The 19,674-nt window shown below is 41.3% G+C and overlaps 1 protein-coding gene across 4 annotated transcripts in view; it reads right to left on the bottom strand.

Moving 5' to 3' along the window:
• Positions 1–19,674, bottom strand: part of net1 (neuroepithelial cell transforming 1) — a 141,099-nt gene that overhangs the window by 68,946 nt on the left and 52,479 nt on the right. For 2 of the 4 annotated variants that reach the window (XM_070897169.1, XM_070897167.1), the window contains one exon: positions 15,029–15,091. In XM_070897169.1, coding sequence (XP_070753270.1) covers positions 15,029–15,091 — 63 coding nt within the window. The remainder of the gene's footprint in view (positions 1–15,028; positions 15,092–19,674) is intronic. The other 2 variants (XM_070897170.1, XM_070897168.1) reach the window with 1 other exon arrangement.

Raw genomic sequence — 19,674 nt, 5'->3', positions numbered from 1 at the left:
TGATGAGTTATTATACTACGGAATGCAAGCTCCAGACGCCAGTCTGCAGGAAGATGGTCCTCATAACTTCAAAAGACAAATACATGTAGGTGTTGACAGAAACTTGAAACTTGTTCGGCTTGTACAAGTTTCTAATTTTACAAATGTCCTTTGTTCACTTGGCTCCTATAAGTGAAACCTTTCTTTAAGTCTTCAAGATAATCTATTAGAATTGCACTCCTATAGTGCTGGCAATCTCAAGTGTTTTGTCGCCCAAATACAGTATTTGACTTGTTCCTGCTGTACATAGTTTACTGATGGTGTCATTGTATGGTTCAATAGACAAAAATAATGCTAGGGAGCAGTTTACAATTGCCCAGCTCAACAATTCTGAAGTACAAATGGTGCTATTATTGAGAAGCAAACAGAAATATAAAAGCATTTCAATATAAAGTTACATCCTAACGCAATAAACTTGGAACTTGATTATTGCATATTCTCCCAAGACATCAATGCAGTGCAAATTTACCCTAGTGCCCAATATGGCAGAGTCTCCATTACAGCAACAACAATCTAAACAGCTGGTCACCGAGCCTCATGTGGTGACTCAGTACTGTAGTATATACACATCACCTTTGGGCCTCATTCTATTTTATGATTAAAATTTTAAAGCCAGGAAAATGTTTCATGTTTAATAGAGTGGACAATCATAATACCGCTAGATGACCTTCCCCAGTGATGCTCATGGATTGGGTTTGTACTTCTTCCCATTGGTGCTCAACCAGTTGTGATCAGAAGTGGAGTTCATGTTCTATTCCAGCTTAATCAGAAAAACAATGCTTCTCCCTCTGTCAACTCATTCCCCGTTCAGATATTGTAGTTCATAAGAACATAAGAAATAGGAGTAGGCCATTTGGCCTCTCGAGCCTGCTTCGCCATTCAATAAGATCATGGCTGATCTGATCATGGGCTCAGCTCCACTTCCCTGCCCACTCCATATAACCCTTTACGTCCTTATTGCTCAAAAATCTGTCTATCTCCGCCTTAAATATATTCAATGACCCAGCCTCCACAGCTCTTTGGGGCAGAGAATTCCATAGATTTACAACCCTCAGAAGAAATTCCTCCTCATAGTTTTAAATGGTTGGCCCCTAGTTTTAGTTTCCTCTAGGAGTGGAAATATCCTCTGCATCCACCCTGTTGAGCCACCTCTTATAAGTTTCAAGAAGATCACCTCTCATTCTTCTGAACTCCAATGTGTATAGGCCCAACCTATCCCCGTAAGTCAACCCCCTCATCTCCGGAATCAAACTAGTGAACCTTCTCTGAACAGCCTCATATAATTCCACCTTTCCACCATTTGATCTGCTATACACTTGCATTTCTTATTCTCTGCACCTGGTTGCCATGCTACTCAGCTATCCATGTGTTTTTCTTAATCAGCTATTTGAAAAATATTAAAATTCAAGGGAATGCAAGAGGATGTGCAACAGACTAACTTCATTTAAATTAGTTTCTAGTGAATAACAAAGTTGATGCAAAATCCAATATGGATGCACTTTAAAAAAAGTTCCAATTCATCTGTGGAGTCACGGCATGGGCAAACAGACATGTTAGCACAAGCAGTGGCTCTTTTTGCCTGGGCTAGATTTAGGCCGTGTGTTCCCATTCTCTTTCATATTTAAGCAATTATCTCATACCTTTCTGAATGCTGTAACTGAGAGCATTGATTGTGACTTGCGGCAAAAGATTCCACTGTGTCTCTGCATCCAAAAGTTTTAAACACAAAAGCATTTAACAATCGTAATACAAGGTAATCAAAATTATTTTGTATGGTACATTCTCTACAGAATAAATGTAAACACACTTAGTACTGCTTATGGACCACTATAAGAATGGAGATATTAATATTTGCAGTTTCCAGACAACACACTCGTTTGGCTTTCAACTGGGAGACATAGCTATGATTTCACACAACTTCCCAATCTCAGCCACAATATCCAGGGAAGGTACTGAACAACACCTTCCATTAGGGGAAATGATAAACTGGCTAAGTTCTCCTCGTCTGCTATGTTGCATCTTTTAGTACCTGACAAGGTGCATGGGCAGAAGCCCAAGAGCAGGTTGCCTGTTCATAGTTTCAGCAAGTTTACAGCATGAACACAGGTGGTGAAAGAACCATAAAAAGGAGAAAAATCAGTCAAGTAAACAAGGTGATGAAGAAAAGAAAAAAAGATTACAAATAAAGACACCAGAAGTGCATCTGCTTTTGCTTTCTGGTGCTATCTTTATTAGTCAGTTATCCCAAGAATATTATACCACTGGTTATGACAGAAGAAAAATATAAAACGTGGTGGTACTGTACCAGAAAACAATGAGACCAGGATTTGCCACTTGCAACAGAAGGCGACTTCCTGATTCATGGTAGGTGCCTCCATGGAAGGAAGAGTGACACATCTAAGGAAGACATGCAGAGAACTGCACCTCCCAGTGAGTGGTTTCACAGCCAAATTGACGATAGGCTTGGGAGGAGGCAGCAAATGGTGCATGATGAAATCATGGAAATGACCACGAAGGCAACCTTTCAACCAGTCACGCTTGTGCTAGAACTATCTACTCTAATCCCATTCCTCTGCCCTTTCCTTTTATATTGAACCTTTTCAAGTACTTTTCCAATTATGTTATATTCCCTACCTCGATAGCTACTTGTGGTAAATCATTACATATTCTAATTATAATAATCATAAATCTTTGTCCCCTTGTTGCTGATTTACCAACCAGTAGAAACAATTATATACCAATTACTCTCTCAAAACCTTTCATAATTTTGAAAAGCTTGATGAGATTCCCCATAAGCACCCCTGTTCTCATGAATATTTTGAGCTTTTCTTTTTAACTATAACCTCTCATTCTCAGCATCATTTCAGTGAAGGTTTGCTGCACCCTTTCCACATCATAAATATCCTTCCTATAATGGAGTGCCCAGAATGGCAGGCAATAATTTAAACATGGCCTAACCAATGTTGGTTAGAAATTCAATCTTTAAAAAACTGTTGCCACACTTATTGGCTAAGTTGACTGAAGATGCTGATATGCAGCAATTCAAAAAAAGCAGCCTGTGTAGTGATTCATTTTAGAGTGGCTTGTTAGGTTACCTCAGAGGCATGACCAAATAGTCTGGGACAAGAGTCACTTGTAAGGGTAGGGGTAGCAACTACCCTTCCCTAAAGGAACGTAGTGAACCAGTTGGGTTTTGATGATAATCCAGCATCTTTTATGGCCATTTTTTCTGGTGCCATCCTGCAAAATTACCAGATTTATTAAATCTATTTCAACCTGTCATGGTGGGATTTGAACTAGGTTGACAATCCAGAAAATGACAACTAAACTCCTCAGTTATACTGAATGCTCCCATGTATAAATATAAAGATAAAGCACCTTAAAAAAAGAAAGAAATGTTCCACTCCAAAATAATTTTTTTTTTTTTTTAAATCTCTCATCTTGCTGCTTAGTCACTCATCATCATAGGCAGTCCCTCAAACGAGGATGACTTGCTTCCACAAGAGTTCACAGATGTTTCAATGAAGAAATACCGATGTTCCAGTCCTGAATTCCAATTGAGGGGGTGGAAGATGCCTGTGCGTGGATTTTTTTTTTTAACGTGTGGTGACCGTTGCACATCAGCCACCACATGGGCTTGACAGAGCTAGGCCTTTATCCAGTGGCAAGGGTTAACCAGGACGACTGGAGACCAGCTCTGCTGCACGGACCTAGTGCGCACACATATCGCAGTGTGGGCTGGCCTGTGCTGTCCCTGGGCCCTCATTCACCGCACTTTCGCCCTCAATGTTCCAGGGCCCGGCGCTCCAGCTCTATTTCTAGCCCCGACCTGCAATGGTGTTCTGAGTCATTAGCTACTAAACATAGTTCCAAGTGGTCCGGTTTTCAATTCACTATGACATGAACCTATACTGTGAGGATGCTGAACACAAACATGAAAGAGTGTAACTTTTACTATAACAATGTATCCAAATAACCTACTGTATATTCCATTGTCAAAGCTGTGCTGTTTTATTTCACATGTGAAAGATTCACAATAAGCATAGCAGACTCAATCTTTAAAGGAGTACATTTTTTGGTCTCTGAAGTTTCTTCCAGTACTTTCCATTATTTGTGCCAATTATATAGCTATTTCTTGCAGTTTTTCCATTCAGCTTAGAAAACTTCTCAAACATTTAATGTTGTTTTGGACACTCTGTGGAAGTCCAGCAAATTTTTAAGAACAATTTTTTCTCTTAATCGTGGCTTGGTGGGTAGCACACTTGCCTCTGAGTTAGAAGGTTGAGGGTTCAAGTCCCACTCCAGGAACTTGAGCACATAAATCCAGGCTGACATTTTATGTTAAACCGAGGCTCCGTCTGCTCTCTTAGGTGGACGTAAAGAACCCATGGCACTATTTTGAAGAAGAGCAGGGGAGTTATTCTCAGTGTCCTGGCCGACATTTATCCCTCAATCAACATAACAGAAACCGATTATCTGGTCATTATCACATTGCTATTTGAGAGCGCTTGCTGTGCGCAGATTGGCTGCCGTGTTTCCTACATTACAAGTGACTACACTTCAAAATTACTTAATTGGGTGTGTAAAGCACTTAGGGATGTTCGGTGGTCATGAAAGGCACTATAGAAATGCGAGACTTTCTTTTCTTTCTTTAACTACTCGGTTAAAAGTAAAGATTGAACCCGACCACTGGCTTAGCAAGCTGAGCCACTGACCAGGTGCTGAACTAGCCATGGGTTGCTACGGTTAGCCTCAGGTTAGGGAGATGGACAATCAGCCAAGGTTCCATGTCCTGATCACTATTCACAGAGCCATCCTGGCAATGCATGTGTGGACATCAAGGGAGAACAGGTTCAGGCTCAACAATTAACTGCAGGGGGTCAACACAACTTGCTGACATTCAATGCATAAGTTCAAGAGTGGTGGAAGACACCAGACTCTGTGGAACTGTATGCAAGCAAGCAACTTCTTCAGGAGAGAGGAAGGGAGAAAAATTGGTGAGAAAAAGAAATGGAAAACAAAATTAAGGCAATAATGATAGGTTGCAAGTGAATTGTGATTTAAAATAATCCTTTGAACGTAGCACAAATTCCATCACTTTCACATTATCTTGTTTGCATATTATTGCATTAGTCAACAGAGTGACTGCTGTAAATGAAGAATTCTGCACATAAGTGTTAAAAAATTAATTCAACTTTAAAATGTTTTTTTCTTAAGTTTAACAGCAGATCACTTTTCCCCGATGCATAAATGTTAACTGTCTCTCTTGGTTCAGTTCGACAGCGCATAACTGTTAATTCAATTTTTTATTTTCATTTTCTTCTGATGTGACTCAGTTCGGCAGCAGCGATTTCTTTTCCGCACTCCCTCCCCTCTCTCTTACCAATCTATGGGAAGTCTGATGAGAACCAAAAAAACAATGGATCTGCTTTTGATAATCCCATTTCAAAAGGAATTAGACAAGGCACAACTTTCCATGTGATATTTATTCCCAGTCAAAAATCTAATCTTCAGCTCCCCAATGGCTTGGTAGGTAAAGGAACAGCACTTACAGCACTAAAGCATACAGACCAGAAGGTCCCATGTTGAGTTGTTGGGTGGGAGAGGGAAGGAAAAAGCCTCCAACAAGGTCTAAAGCCATTAAAATAATTCAAAAAGGAGCTAGGATCCCAAATGATTTGAATTGGAAAAATCCCTGAATTTGGTGAAACTGGGGCCAATATATATAGCATACCCGAGGTGGACCTTTTCCAGACACCTTCTGGCTTTGTGAATATGTCATAAAAATCTTTAATCTATTGTCATAATCAAAAAAGTAATTTCCATTCAAATACAATTCCCAATATCATGGTTTGCAGTTTTGGGGGAAAAACATTTCTGCATAGCTAGATGGTGAGAAAATCATCAGAAACAGTCAACATGGATTTCAGAAAGGAAGTTTGTATGCAACAGACCTGATAAGAGTTCTTTAAGATGGTGAAGTTAACAGTGGATGGAGGAAATGCACTGGATATGGTATATGGTTTTTCAGAAAGTGTTCGTCAAGGCACCACACAAAAGAGACTATGAGAAGATTAAAAGGTGTATTGATAAGGGAAGGGGGGCAAATTGGATTAAAACCTGGTTAGAGCAGAGGAAAAAGAGAAGTTGTTAGTCAGTTTCTCAGAGTGGTTCAAAATAGTCAGTTGTGTCCCACTGCGATCTGCTCTGGGACTATTTCAGTTTGCGGTTTTAAAAGCCATTCTCAGGATGTGGGTGTTGTTGGCATTTATTGCCCATCCCTAGTTGTCCTTGAAAAGGTGGCGGTGGACCTTGTTTTTGAACCACTGCAGTCTGTGTGGGGAAGGTGCTTCCACAATGGAGTTCCAGGTTTGTGACCCAGCGAAGAAGAAAGAACAGCAGTATATGTCCAAGTCAGGATGGTGTGTGACTTGGAGGTGATGATGTTACCATGCAGCTGCTGCAATTATCCATCTACGTAGTGAAGGGCGCGGGTTTGATGGGATCTGCCGAAAATCTTTGGCGAGATGCTGCAGTGCATCCCGTCATACTCCAGTCACGGTACACTGCTGGTCGAGGGGAGTGGATGTTTAGTGTCGTGTACATGAATTAGTTGGATATAGGACTAGAGGGAGTGGCATCCAAATTTGAGAACAATACTAAAATGGGAAGCGTAGTAAATAATTCTGAGGAACAAAAGAATGCTTCAAGGATATAATCAGTAGATAAAAAAGTGGCAGATAGAATTAAATATCAGTAAATCTGAAGTGGTACTCTGAATGGGGGAAATGTTGAGTGATATGAAAGAGCAGAGGACTTGAGGGTTCAGGTTCACAAGACATTAAAAGCAGTACCTCATGAAGGCGGCCATTAAAAAAAACTAAATGGAATATTGGGTTTTATGGAGAGAGATATAGAATACTAAAGTCAAGATCTAATGGTGAATTTACGTAAAACTTTAAGACCACAATTGGAGTCCTGTGTGCTGCTTTGAGCTCCACATTTTACAAAGGATGTTGAGGGAAGAGGTGTATGGGGCAGATTCACTAAGATGCTGCCTTTTATGAGTTAATAAAAAATGTGAAGAAAAACTTGAAAATTGGGACTGTTTTCATTAGATGAGTGCAAGAAGTGATTTGATAAGGGTATTTAAAATTACGAAGGGATGACACAGATTATTTCCAGCTATTGACGGATTGATAATGAGGAGATCTAGATATAACATTAAATGAGACTTGAGACAGAAAGCATAAAAAAACCCTTTGTTTTAAAAAAAAAAGATGGTCTAATGAATGTGAAATTACCGAAGTTAGTGTTGAAGCAGAGGCCATGGCAGCATTTAATACATTGAGGTAAAAATGTAGCATGTTTTGTATTGCTGACATGTTTAAAATATAGCTGACATAAACATGAAAGTTTGGCTTAAGTGTCAGTGTTTTAGTAGTGCTGATCTAGTTCCAAAATCTTACACAGGACTGACAGCCTGATCAAGTCTTTCATCAAGTCCATTGGTCTGCATGTTTCGTATTGCAGATTCAGATGTAATAAGCAATCAACTACAACTACAACTACAAGAGAAATGCAGGGAACAGCATCAACCCTTGTACATGGCCACCTTTGACCTCACAAAGGCCGTTGATACGGTCAACTATGAGAGACTATGGAGCGTTTCGGCTGCCCACAAAGGTTTATCGCCATCTGCTCCATGATGACATGCAAGCAGTGATTCCCGACAACCGGATCCACCACATACCCAATCTACATCCGGACCGGGGTCAAGCAGAGCTGAGTAATCGCACCAACTCTTTTCTCAATCTTCCTTGCAAATATAATGGTGAAGGGACAGATTGTTCTCTTAATGCTACCATAGCATTTTCATTAGGAGAACCCCTCGTGATAATAACCTTTCCATCACTTAGGAACCCAACTGTTTAGACTCCTTTTCAGGTTGGATCTTGGCTAGAAGCATTGAATTCAGACACTTAAACTAGAGAGGTAACGTACAAATTTATTTTGAAAATGCAAAACTACTGTAGGATCAGCAGATTAAGAAGTGTAGAAGACCATCAGATTGGTTCAACAGAACCACTTTGGCTCATTCTACACTATAAGCTGGTAGTCAACAAGAAGAATGGAATTGAGAAAAAATTTCCAAAGTCAATCTGAATCAGAATGGAATGTCTAACTGGGTCCCTAGAACAGTTATAGAAATAAACAGGTTGGGTGTTGTTGGACATCCTAATTAAAATTGGAGAGAAAACAAATGGGAAAAACTGTTGCAGATGCAGTAAAGCAAACTTTGTGCATGCACTTTTACATGCTCCAATAGAGATTTTGGAAACAAACCAGATATTTGAGAGGTTAACTAATGGGGAAAAAACAACAAAATGCATTAGCTAAGAATGAAACTGTTTTTATAAATCCACGCCAAATAACACCGACACCAAGGTATGCCGAGTCAAAGGCTTGCACAGGTACACTGGTTGCAAGTAAACACAGTATATACACACAGGCAAATATAGTGAGATTCTTATGGTAAGTCACTAGTATATTGCAGTAGGCACTGTACTGCCATTGTAGGAAATCTCAAATTTATGCAAGTATAATGTGCAGAAACAAATAGGATAGACAACAGTGTGTTGGAACCAGTAGAGGATGGGATGGGGGGAGGGGGCAGGTGTGAACAAGGGAATCCATCAGTAGAATATCAAGTGAATGCTATAAGTAAGGAAGGCCCAATAACCCATGGGTGACCAAGTTATGCTGAAGTCTGTGTTTCTTTCCAAGTGGGATAATTCCACATTCCCCCCCACCCCTATCACATGCCCAAGTATTTTAGTCTGTGAATGAGAACGAACAAACAGACCACAGAAGTCAAGTAACGAAGTGTTGAGTTTTATCACGTATACTACAAAATATCACAAGAAAATTATTGATTACTTACAACAGGTATTGCCCTCCTCATTAATTGAAGTTTATCTGCCTTACAAAAATTCCCTCCATCCCACTGGGCAGGAAAAGTATATGCAAGGGGATTAAAAAACGGTCACTAGAGTGGAGACAGACCAATGATCAACAATGGAAATGCTGAAGGTAGTGGTGAATTGATCTGACATGTAAAATTGTCCAGATTAAGAGGGCTTATCAGTATTAGGGGGTTCTGAGGAATCAGGAGTTCTTCTGTCTTACGGTATGAATTGTAATATTGACCGATTATGTATAACCTGCTTATACATGTAAAGCACGCTCATACACTCGCTTACATTGGGCTAGTAAGAGGGGAATAGCAAAGCCTGATGGGTAATGAACCATCGGTTGTGTTAACCTTAACACAAATTTACATTCTGAATGAGCACATCCACCAAGGGCAAGTGGAGAGTCAGCAGTCTGGAACATAGATTGTAAACAGCATCTGAATCTCATGAGAAACTAGGACATGATGACTGAAGTTCTCTTGGGAACAGGATAAGAAAGCAGGTGTTTTGGGAAGATATCAAACCCTGGGAAGCAAGGTTACTTCACACGTCATAAGAAAATGAGGTAAAGTGACACCACTGAATAACACATTCCAGAAGGGGGACATGTGATGAGAGATGGACAGGTGGGGAAGAACCACTCCAAGCTAGTCTGATAAGAGTCAACGAATCAATGTAACTTTGCTGATAGCAATAGACCAATCAATGGTATTGCAGGAGGATCGCACCCCTCAGAACATGTATAACTGTCATAACAAACTCTTGTTCTGGGATGTGTTCATTTCCCCTGCATATGCTCGAATAAAACCCGGTTGAACCGAAGTTTTCGTCTGAGTGATTCTGTGGTCGCTATTGATTCCTTATATCAGGGAGTCTACCTCGAGGAAGAGGGGTTTTCCTTCTACCCCAACAGTATATTACCTGGTATTTCTGCCTTTTTAAAAAGGAAAATAAATCACACTTGTACCATCAACTGATTGTCCCCTCCAGCCTCAGTGTATTTCAGCTTAAATTAGAGGCTTCCCCCAGTTATTCCCCTCGAGGAAGTAGTAATAAGGCCTAAAAGACTAGCAAGAGTTCTGAAACACACCTATAAAATGGTGTTTTTTTTTTAAAAAGCAACTATAAAATGAATTGTTAAAAAGTCAAAACTAATGTACAGCTGTCATAACTAGAAGTCACACTAGTTCATAGTATTGTAAAGCACAGGAGGAGGTCATTTGGCCCATTGCCTGTGCCGGCTCTTTGAAAGAGCTATCCAATTAGTCCCACTCCCATGGCTCTTTCCCCATAGCCCTATAATTTTTTCCCTGAAATTCTTAGCCAAAATATGGGGTAGGTCAAGAGGAAGCTTTGTATGTTGAGATTTAGCTTAAATTAATAAATGAGCAAAACTCTAACTACAATCTACTGTTCTTGCTCGTAAGTTCGCACAATCTGGAAATATATGTCAGCAGTACAAAGTTTGAGGTGAGTCTGAGGAATAGCACCTCAGCACTGAAATTTCAAGATAGAAAGGAAGAAAAAAAAAAGAGGGAGTAATAAAGAGATAGAGAGGGAGAAAGAAAGATGGAGTGAGAGGAAGAAGCAAGAAAGGAGAGAAAGAAAGGAGGGAAAGAAGAGAAAGAAAGATAGCACTTTTCAACAACTCAGGATATCACAAAGTGCTTTACAGCCAATTTAGTAGTTTGAAGTGTAGTCACTGTTGTAAAATAGGAAACACGGCAGGTAATTTGAAACAAGGTCCCACAAACAGCAGTTAAATAAAGATAATTTTTTTTCGAGGTGTGGTTTGAGGAATACAAGTTGGCCAGATCACAGAATTCTCCTGCTCTTCTTCTGAGTAGTGCCGTGGGATCTCGTGTCCATTTGAGAGGACAGACAGGGCCTTGGTTAAATGTCTCCTCTGAAAGATGGCACCTCCAACAACACAGCAGCTCCCTCAGTACTGCACTGAAGAGCCAACCTAGCAGAGTGTGGCTTGAACCCATGACCTTCTGACTTGAGGCGAGAATGCTACCATTAAGTCAAGGATGAAACCATATTCAGAGAACATGTGGGAAAACACCAAATAACCAAAATAAAAATGGCCATTGAGAACTTGTACTTATGATGGGTCACAAAGCATGCTTGCTGTCAGCAGGAAACCAGTCGAAGTGAAGCTATGAAAAAGTCTCTTCCGCTCTTCAAACCCCAACCAGAAATTTTTTCAGAGGAGACATTTAACCAAGGCCCTGTCTGTCCTCTCAAATGGACACGAGATCCCACGGCACTACTCAGAAGAAGAGCAGGAGAATTCTGTGATCTGGCCAACTTGTATTCCTCAAACCACACCTCGAAAAAAAATTATCTTTATTTAACTGCTGTTTGTGGGACCTTGTTTCAAATTACCTGCCGTGTTTCCTATTTTACAACAGTGACTACACTTCAAACTACTAAATTGGCTGTAAAGCACTTTGTGATATCCTGAGTTGTTGAAAAGTGCTATCTTTCTTTCTCTTCTTTCCCTCCTTTCTTTCTCTCCTTTCTTGCTTCTTCCTCTCACTCCATCTTTCTTTCTCCCTCTCTATCTCTTTATTACTCCCTCTTTTTTTTTTCTTCCTTTCTATCTTGAAATTTCAGTGCTGAGGTGCTATTCCTCAGACTCACCTCAAACTTTGTACTGCTGACATATATTTCCAGACGGAGACGGAATATTAGGATACAAGATTCAATCAATAGTGGTTCAGTCTGGACTATTATCCATGTACATGTTGGGATAATAATTTCTGGTCATTGTTTTTGTACTTGCATTTATATAGCACCTTATTACGGAAAAAAATACTTCATATATGAATGACTTTTGAAGTACGAGCATCATTGCTCATTAGACAAAGCGGGCTTGTTGCGATATCAGTCTAACAAAGCATTGCAACAACGTTGGGTACACAACAGATGTAACTTCCCATTTTCCTCAATTCCCACCCATAGTCACTTTGGTATTTTCCCAAAGTATTAATTCTTTGCCCTTTCCTCATCGACATGCTTCCCTCCAGAGGCATCATTTGCAGAGGCAGGGTCAACTGTCTCCCATGAAGTGTGGGCAGGCTTGATGGACCAGCTGGTCTTCTCTTGTCAGTCAATTTCATACGTTCGCATGTTCTCCACCTCTTCCCTCACCCCACAAACTGCTGGGGATTGCAGAATGACTGATGTACAAGGATCCAAGCCATAATAACCATGTGCGTCAACTGACAAAAAGTCTTCACAATCTCACCGACAGCCAAAGGTTTTTTTGCAAACTGGGATTGAAATTATTGTGTCTGTAAACACTCTAGTAATGACGCCGTGAGGCAAGGTATTGTACTTGAACTGTGGTGACCTTAGTCCATTTACTACAGCTCCCGAGTTAGGGTACAGCTCCCTTTTATACCTGGTTACCTGTCGTGTACAGGTGACCCGTAGGTCTCCACCAGTTGCACCCTCTGGTGGTATAAGCATAGTGTATACAGTGTGAAGATACATATTCAGTAATCTTATGTAATTGTACATTGATTGTACAAGGAATATACTTATATTACACATGCACAACAGAAACTGCCATTTTTTGGAATCTAAAGGAACCTTACTGTAAGATTTCACTCCCTCCACTGTCTGAGTGGAAGATCAGGGATTCTCAAAATGAATCTCAAATAGAAAGAATTGGCAAGTTAGCCCACAGAATTGAAAATGGAAAGAGTAACATTCCACTATAAGTTTGTGGTGTTTTTCTAGATTGTACACATCAGATCGAGCAGTGGGGAGCAATCATGTGACAGTTTTTTTCCCGCCTTCAGCAGTTTAACTTGACTGCAAGGCTGCTCCCACCGCTGGAAAGACATCTGCGAAGCTCCCCAAGAACATATCTATAGCCCTCCCCTCATCTACATGCTGCCCAATTTCAAAATCTGAACTCCTCTGTTCTATCTACAAATGCTGAGAGTTTCAAACATTTTGTGGCTTTTGCTTCAGATTTACAGTACCGGCAAGTTTTTTTTGCATTTAGTCTAATGCATATTTTGTCTATTGATTTGCATGCTTTATTGGGTCACGATAATGGTGCATTGGTAAATTTTGTACTTTAAAAAAAAAGCCCAGAGCACAAGGCAAACAGCACATGGTACACAGTTTAGAGATTTATATTTAAAAAGTGATATCTTCAATGAATTTGTAATAACCCAAAAACTGACATGAAAAACCAGCTTGATATGCCATACACACAAGACTACGCAAAATAAAATATATTTCTGATTAATAAAAGATTGCCGACCATATATCCAGTCATTGAGCACCAAGTCTCTTTCTGCTTTCCACCTTCCCACATTCAAACTTGGAAATTTTAAAACTTTAAGTGCCAATTGGGAGTTTACAAATATCACTTCCTTTGATGAAAGGCACTATATAAATGCAGGTTATTTTAAGACCTCAGGATGTCCCAAAGCACTTCATAGCCAATGAAGTACTTTAGAAATGTAGTCGCTGTTATAATGTAGGAAACACGGCAGCCAATTTATGCACAGCATGATCCCACAAACAGCAATGAGATAATGACCAAATAATCTGTCTTTTTTTCCAAATGATGGATAAATATTTACCAGGACTCCCCTGTTGTTCTTCAAATAGTGTCACTGCATCTTTTACATCCACCCGAGAGGACAGACTTGGTTGAACATCTCATCCAAAAGATGGCACCTCTGACAGTGCAGCACCCACCTCAGTGCTGCACTGAAGCGTCAGCCTAGATTGTGTTCCAAGTGTCTGCAATGGGACTTGAACCCACAACCTTCCGACTCAAAGGCAAGAGTGCTCCCTCAACGCCGCCTACCCCACCACCTCCTCCCCACCTCCACCCAAAGACATCTGAAAGCTGCTTTTCTTCTGACTCCCATCTCAACACTACTTCCTTGGGTTGTGCTTGTTTTTGAAAAATGGTTAGTTTTTTCCCTCCATCATTGAAATCTTCAACTCCCTTACATGTGCACGATTAGAGATGGCGGTCACCATCTGGCACCTTACTCCCGATTCAAGTCCCAATTATTTATGCAAGAACCATGAAAGTGTGCACTAACAGGCTCTTTGGCCAGAGACAAAGCCATGCTTGATCCTCCCCTCATTTGGCACCCACATATTCCTTTAGCCAATATTCCTTTCCCTAGCCCAGGGGCTCTGCAGAAAGTTGTCGTGCCTTCACCACTGCAACTGGCCGAGATCAGTTAATTCAGCCTAAATAAAGTGGCACCTACCTAGTCTGTGTGTCTCAATCCTTGCTCGAGGAGTTATCCAGTTTCAACTTGTGTGGGAGGGGAAAGGAATTAATGGAAGGCTATTGCCTCAGCATCATAGGCTAGGGAGGAGGTGGAATACAAAAAAGGTGAAAATTGGCCAGAATGCACCTGATTATCTGGTAACTCCTGTTGAAAATGTACATGGATTGTCATCAAGGGAGAACAGGATCAGACTTGATTATGACAACTGCACAGTCATCATTCACACTCTAGATTCAGATGTGAATAACCAATTGGTGAGGCAACAGAAGACAGCCGGAGGCAGCCGGTGGATGACCAACTCTGCCTGGCATGACGCATCATCTTCAGATGAGAGGTGGTACAAAAAAAAAGAAAAACCAGTTAGAGCGTAAAATGGAAACCGTTCTTGCGGCAATATAGCAAAACAATTTTAAAAATTGTATTCAATATGGACTGGTTGGGCTGAATGGCCTCGTTTGTGCTGTAGATTTTTTGTACTTCTATGTACCAACATCTCTCCTACCATCAGTTTAGCCCCAAAAAGTTTTGTTCAAATTTTAGTTTTCCAAGTATATCCTTGCATAATAATTGAGTCACATTACGAAGTATAATATATGCTAATTGAGTATAACCTCCACAACTGCCAATTCCATTTGGTAAGAAAGCAGTTCTTTAAAAATATAACCTTACAGCAAATCAAACATTGCAGGTAATCGCCATTTTGCTGAGCTATTAAATACATTACCTTACCTTAATATCCAAGCTGCAAAGGCTGATAACGTCGTCATCTTTTGCTCTTCGTTTCCTTTTCTTCTGGGAAAAGAGAAACAAAGTTTTAGCAAGCTCCCCAGTAGATAAGTTCGAAATAGATCAGAAAGACCAAGTGTACGAGATAGAACATAGAAACATAGAAATTTACAGCGCAGGAGGCTATTTCGGACCATCGTGTCCACGCTGGCCGACAAAGAGCCGCATGGCCCTTGGTCAGCAGCGCTAAAAATTACATATAAACCTGTGAACAATGACGGAAAGGCAAAGAGCACCCAGCCCAACCAGTCTGCCTCACACAACTGCGACATTCCTTATACTGAAACATTTACACTCCACCCCAACCGGAGCCATGCGATCTCCTGGGAGAGGCAAAAACCAGATAAAAACCCAGGCCAATTTAGGGAGAAAAAAATCTGGGAAAATTTATCTCCGACCCATCCAAGCGATTGAAACTAGTCCAGATCATCACCCCGGCCTATTTGATTCCCTGCAGTACTTATTATATCTGCATCGTCCAACAAAAGGTCATCCAGTCTAACCCCAATTATCACGTCCATAACCCTGCAAGTTAAGGCACTTTAAGTGCCCATCCAACCATCTCTTAGAAGTGGTGAGGGTTTCTGCATCCACCACTCTTCCAGGCAGCAAGTTTCAGATCCCCACAACCGTCTGCATAAAAAAAGCCCCCCCCTCAAATGCCCTCTGAACCTTCCACCAACCATCTTAAAACTATGCCCCCTCATAATAGATCTCTCCACCAATGGAAATAGGCCCTTACTATCCACTATGTCCAGGCCCCTCAATATTTTGTACACCTCAATGAGTTCTCCTCTCAAACTCCTCTGTTCCAATGAGAACAAACCCAACCTATCCAATCTGTCCTCATAACTAAAATTCTCCATTCCAGGCAGCATCCTAGTAAATCTCCTCTGCACCCTCTCTAGTGCAATCACATCCTTCCTATAAAACGGTGACCAGAACTGCATGCAGTACTCCAGCTGTGGCCTAACCAAAGTATTATACAATTTAAGCATAACCTCCCTGCTATCATATTTTATGCCTCGGCCAATAAAGGCAAGCATTCAGTATGCCTTCTTAACCATCTTATCCACCTGGTCTGCTGCTTTCAGGGATTTGTGGACAAGTACTCCAAGGTCTCTTTGTTCATCTACACTATTAAGTGGCCGACCGATAAATCTGTATAACCTTTCCTTATTAGCCCTCCCAAAGTGCATTACCTCACACTTTCCGCCCACCTGACCAGTAGATTGATATCCTCTGGCAGCCCATGACTTTCCTCTTCATTATCAACCACACAGCCAATTTTAGTGTTATCTGCAAACTTCTTACTCATACTCCCGATATTCAAATCTAAATCGTTGATATATACCACAAAAGCAAGGGACCCAGTACTGAGCTCTGCGGAACCCCAGAGATAGAATAGTTCAGTTTCATCCACAAAAAAATTGTTCTAATAGGAGTTACATGAGCTATGTATGGCACGATTCACCACTTTGCATCTGTTTTCACAAAGGAAGAGGCAGATACTGTTATCCAGGAGGAGGGTGATATTCTGGATGAAATAAATAGTGAAAGAGGAAGTATTAAGGGGCTTAGCAGCTTTGAAAGTAGATAAGTAACCAGGCCCAGATGAAATGTATCCCAGGCTGTTGAATGAAGTAAGAGAGGAAATAGCAGAGGCCTTGACCATAATTTTCCAGTCCTCTTTGGATTTGGGCATTGTGCTGGAGGATTGGAGAACTGCTAATGTGGTACCCTTGTTCAAGGGAGAAAGGGATAGGCTGAGTAATTACCTCAGTGGTGGGAAAATTGGAAAAAATTCTGAAAGACAGGATAAATCTACATTTGAAAAGGTAAGGATTAATTAGGGACAGTTAGCACGGATTTGTTAAGGGAAGATCGTGTTTGACTAACCTGATTGAATTTTTTGAGGAGGTAACCAAGAGGGTCGATGAGGGTAATGCGTACAACGTAGTGTATATGGACTTTAGCAAAGCTTTTGATAAGGTCCCACATGGTAGGCTGGTCACGAAGGTTAAAGCCCATGGGATCCAGGGCAAAGTGGCAAGTTGGATCCAAAATTGGCTTGGAGGTAGGAAGCGAAGGGTAATGGTTGATGGACGTTTTTGTGACTGGAAGGATGTTTCCAGTGGGGTTCCACAGGGCTCAGTACTGGGCCCCTTGCTTTTTGTGGTATATATCAACGATTAAATTTGAATATAGGGAGTATGATTAAGAAGTTTGCAGACAACACTAAAATTGGCTGTGTGGTTGAAAATGAAGAGGAAAGTCATGGGCTGCAGGAGGGTATTAGGTGGGCAAAGTAGTGACAAATGGAATTTAATTCAGAGAAGTGTGAAGTAATGCACTTTGGGAGGGCTAATAAGGGTATACACATTTAGCAGTGGGCCACTTAATAGGGTCGATGAACAAAGGGACCTTGGCGTGCTTGTCCACAGATCCCTGAAAGTAGACGACCAGGTGGATAAGGCGGCATACAGAATGCTTACCTTTATTGGCCGAGGCATAGAATATAAGAGCAGGGAGGTTATGCTTAAGTTGTATAATATTCTAGTTAGGCCACAGCTGGTGTACTGCGTGCAGTTCTGGTCGCCGTATTATAGGAAGGACATGATTTCACTAGAGAGGGTGCAGAGGAGATTTACGAGGATGCTGCCTTGAATGGAGAATCTTAGTTATGAGGACAGATTGGATAGGCTGGGTTAGTTCTCATTGGAACAGAGGACGTTGAGAGGAGAACTCATTGAGGTGTACAAAATATTGAGGGGCTTGGACATGGTGGATAGTAAGGGTCTATTTCCATTGGTCTATTACGAGGGGCCATAGTTTTAAGGTGGTTGGTGGAAGGTTCAGAGGGCATTTGAGGGGGTTGTAGGCGTCTGGAACTCGCCGCCTGGAAGGGTGGAGGAGGCAGAAACCCTCACCACATTTAAAAGGTGCTTGGATGGGCACTTAAAATGTTACAACCTGCAGAGTTACAGACCTAGAGCTAGTAATTGGAATTGGACTGGATAACCTCTTGTTGGCCAGCGCAGATATGGTGGCAAGGACTGCAGGGAATCGAATATGGCCAGGGTGATATCTTGGACTAGTTTTGATCGCCTGGATGGGTTGGAAAGGAATTTTCCTGATTTTTTGCCCCCCAAATTGGCCTGGGTTTTAATCTGGTTTTTTACCTCTCCCAAGAGATCACATGGCTTCGGTTGGGGTGGAGTGTAGAATGTTTCAGTGCAAGGGACGTCGCAGTTGTGTGAGGCGGACTGGTTGGGCTGGGTGCTCTTTACCTTTCCGCCATTGTTCATAGGTTTATATGTAACCTTCAGGGCTGCTGACCGAGGGTCGTGCGGTTCTTTGTCGGCCGACGCGAACACGATGGGCCGAAATGGCATCCTTCTGCGCTGTAAATTTTTTTGTTTCTACAATGCCAATTACCTTTCAGGTCATATAATGAACAGTAACTCTCCTCGAATATCAATAATCGTATAACTCTACCAGTAATGTATAATTGAAACACCTACCAAAAGGCAAATGCTCTTCGATTACGCACACATAACAGTGACAACATGCTTCACGTCTGCAGAAAAAGATGAAAACCTCCAATACACAATAATGGTACAATATTTTGAGTTTGTTTTCAAACTATGCTCAATGACAAATTAGGTCCTTTACTTCAGATCAGGGGAGAGCAACGCTTATTTGACACCTCCCCTCATTTACATTCCTAAAAATGGCTCATTTATGTTGACCAATGAAGATGTGTCTAGAACTTCACTGTTGAAATACCCCCTCCACAATTGCCTCGCATCTGCCGACCTCTACTGAAGTCAATTAATTTTCAAGGATTCACCTCAATTAAGACGCCTCAAGGACTTGACAAGGATCTGACTAGTACCTGTACTGCAATGCCGCTTTCCACACTACAGGTTTTTGATGAACAGTCCAATCTAAATTTATCATCTCAAGGCTGGAATTTCCAATTCTCTCCTTGCAATTCTACACTCCACAAAACCACGTCACCTGACTATACATAGTCCATCCTCTCACTCAGACATCTTGCCATGTCACACTGGCTCCTTGTATCTCAGAGCTCTCATTCTCACCCTCAAATCCCAGAGTGGTACTTATCCTCCCTAACTGTGATCGTCTCCAGCCTGAAGCCACATGCTCTCTGCTTTTCTGACACCAGCCTACTTTTCGTCTTTCCTTCAGCCACTATGCTCCCTTCCCTAACATCTGTCTCATCACCTCCCTCCCAAAGACCCCTCTTAATCTTGTTTTTGCTCACTTCTTAAATGCTGTCAAATTTTTCTGGTTAATTTGGTGAGGACTGTATTTAATACTAAAATACAAATTTGTTGTTTAGATATTGTTTTTTTGGTATGGTGCTATATAATACAAAACAAGGTGACTGTATGGGCCCAAGTTTCCACACGATAAAAAACGGGCACCCCTCCGAGCTGGGCGCCCGTTTATCGCGCCTAAAAAAGAATCGCGATTCTGGAGCGTTCTGCAGCTCCTCGTCTACCTGGCGCGGCGCCCAGGGGGCAGAGCCTACACTCGCGCCGATTTTGTAAGTGGGAGGG

The sequence above is a fragment of the Pristiophorus japonicus genome, chromosome 13 (genome assembly GCF_044704955.1).
Source record: "Pristiophorus japonicus isolate sPriJap1 chromosome 13, sPriJap1.hap1, whole genome shotgun sequence".
In the NCBI taxonomy this organism is placed as follows: Eukaryota; Metazoa; Chordata; class Chondrichthyes; family Pristiophoridae; genus Pristiophorus; species Pristiophorus japonicus.
The sequence above is the reverse complement of the archived record's forward strand: the minus strand, read 5'-3'. Positions and strand labels throughout refer to the sequence as shown.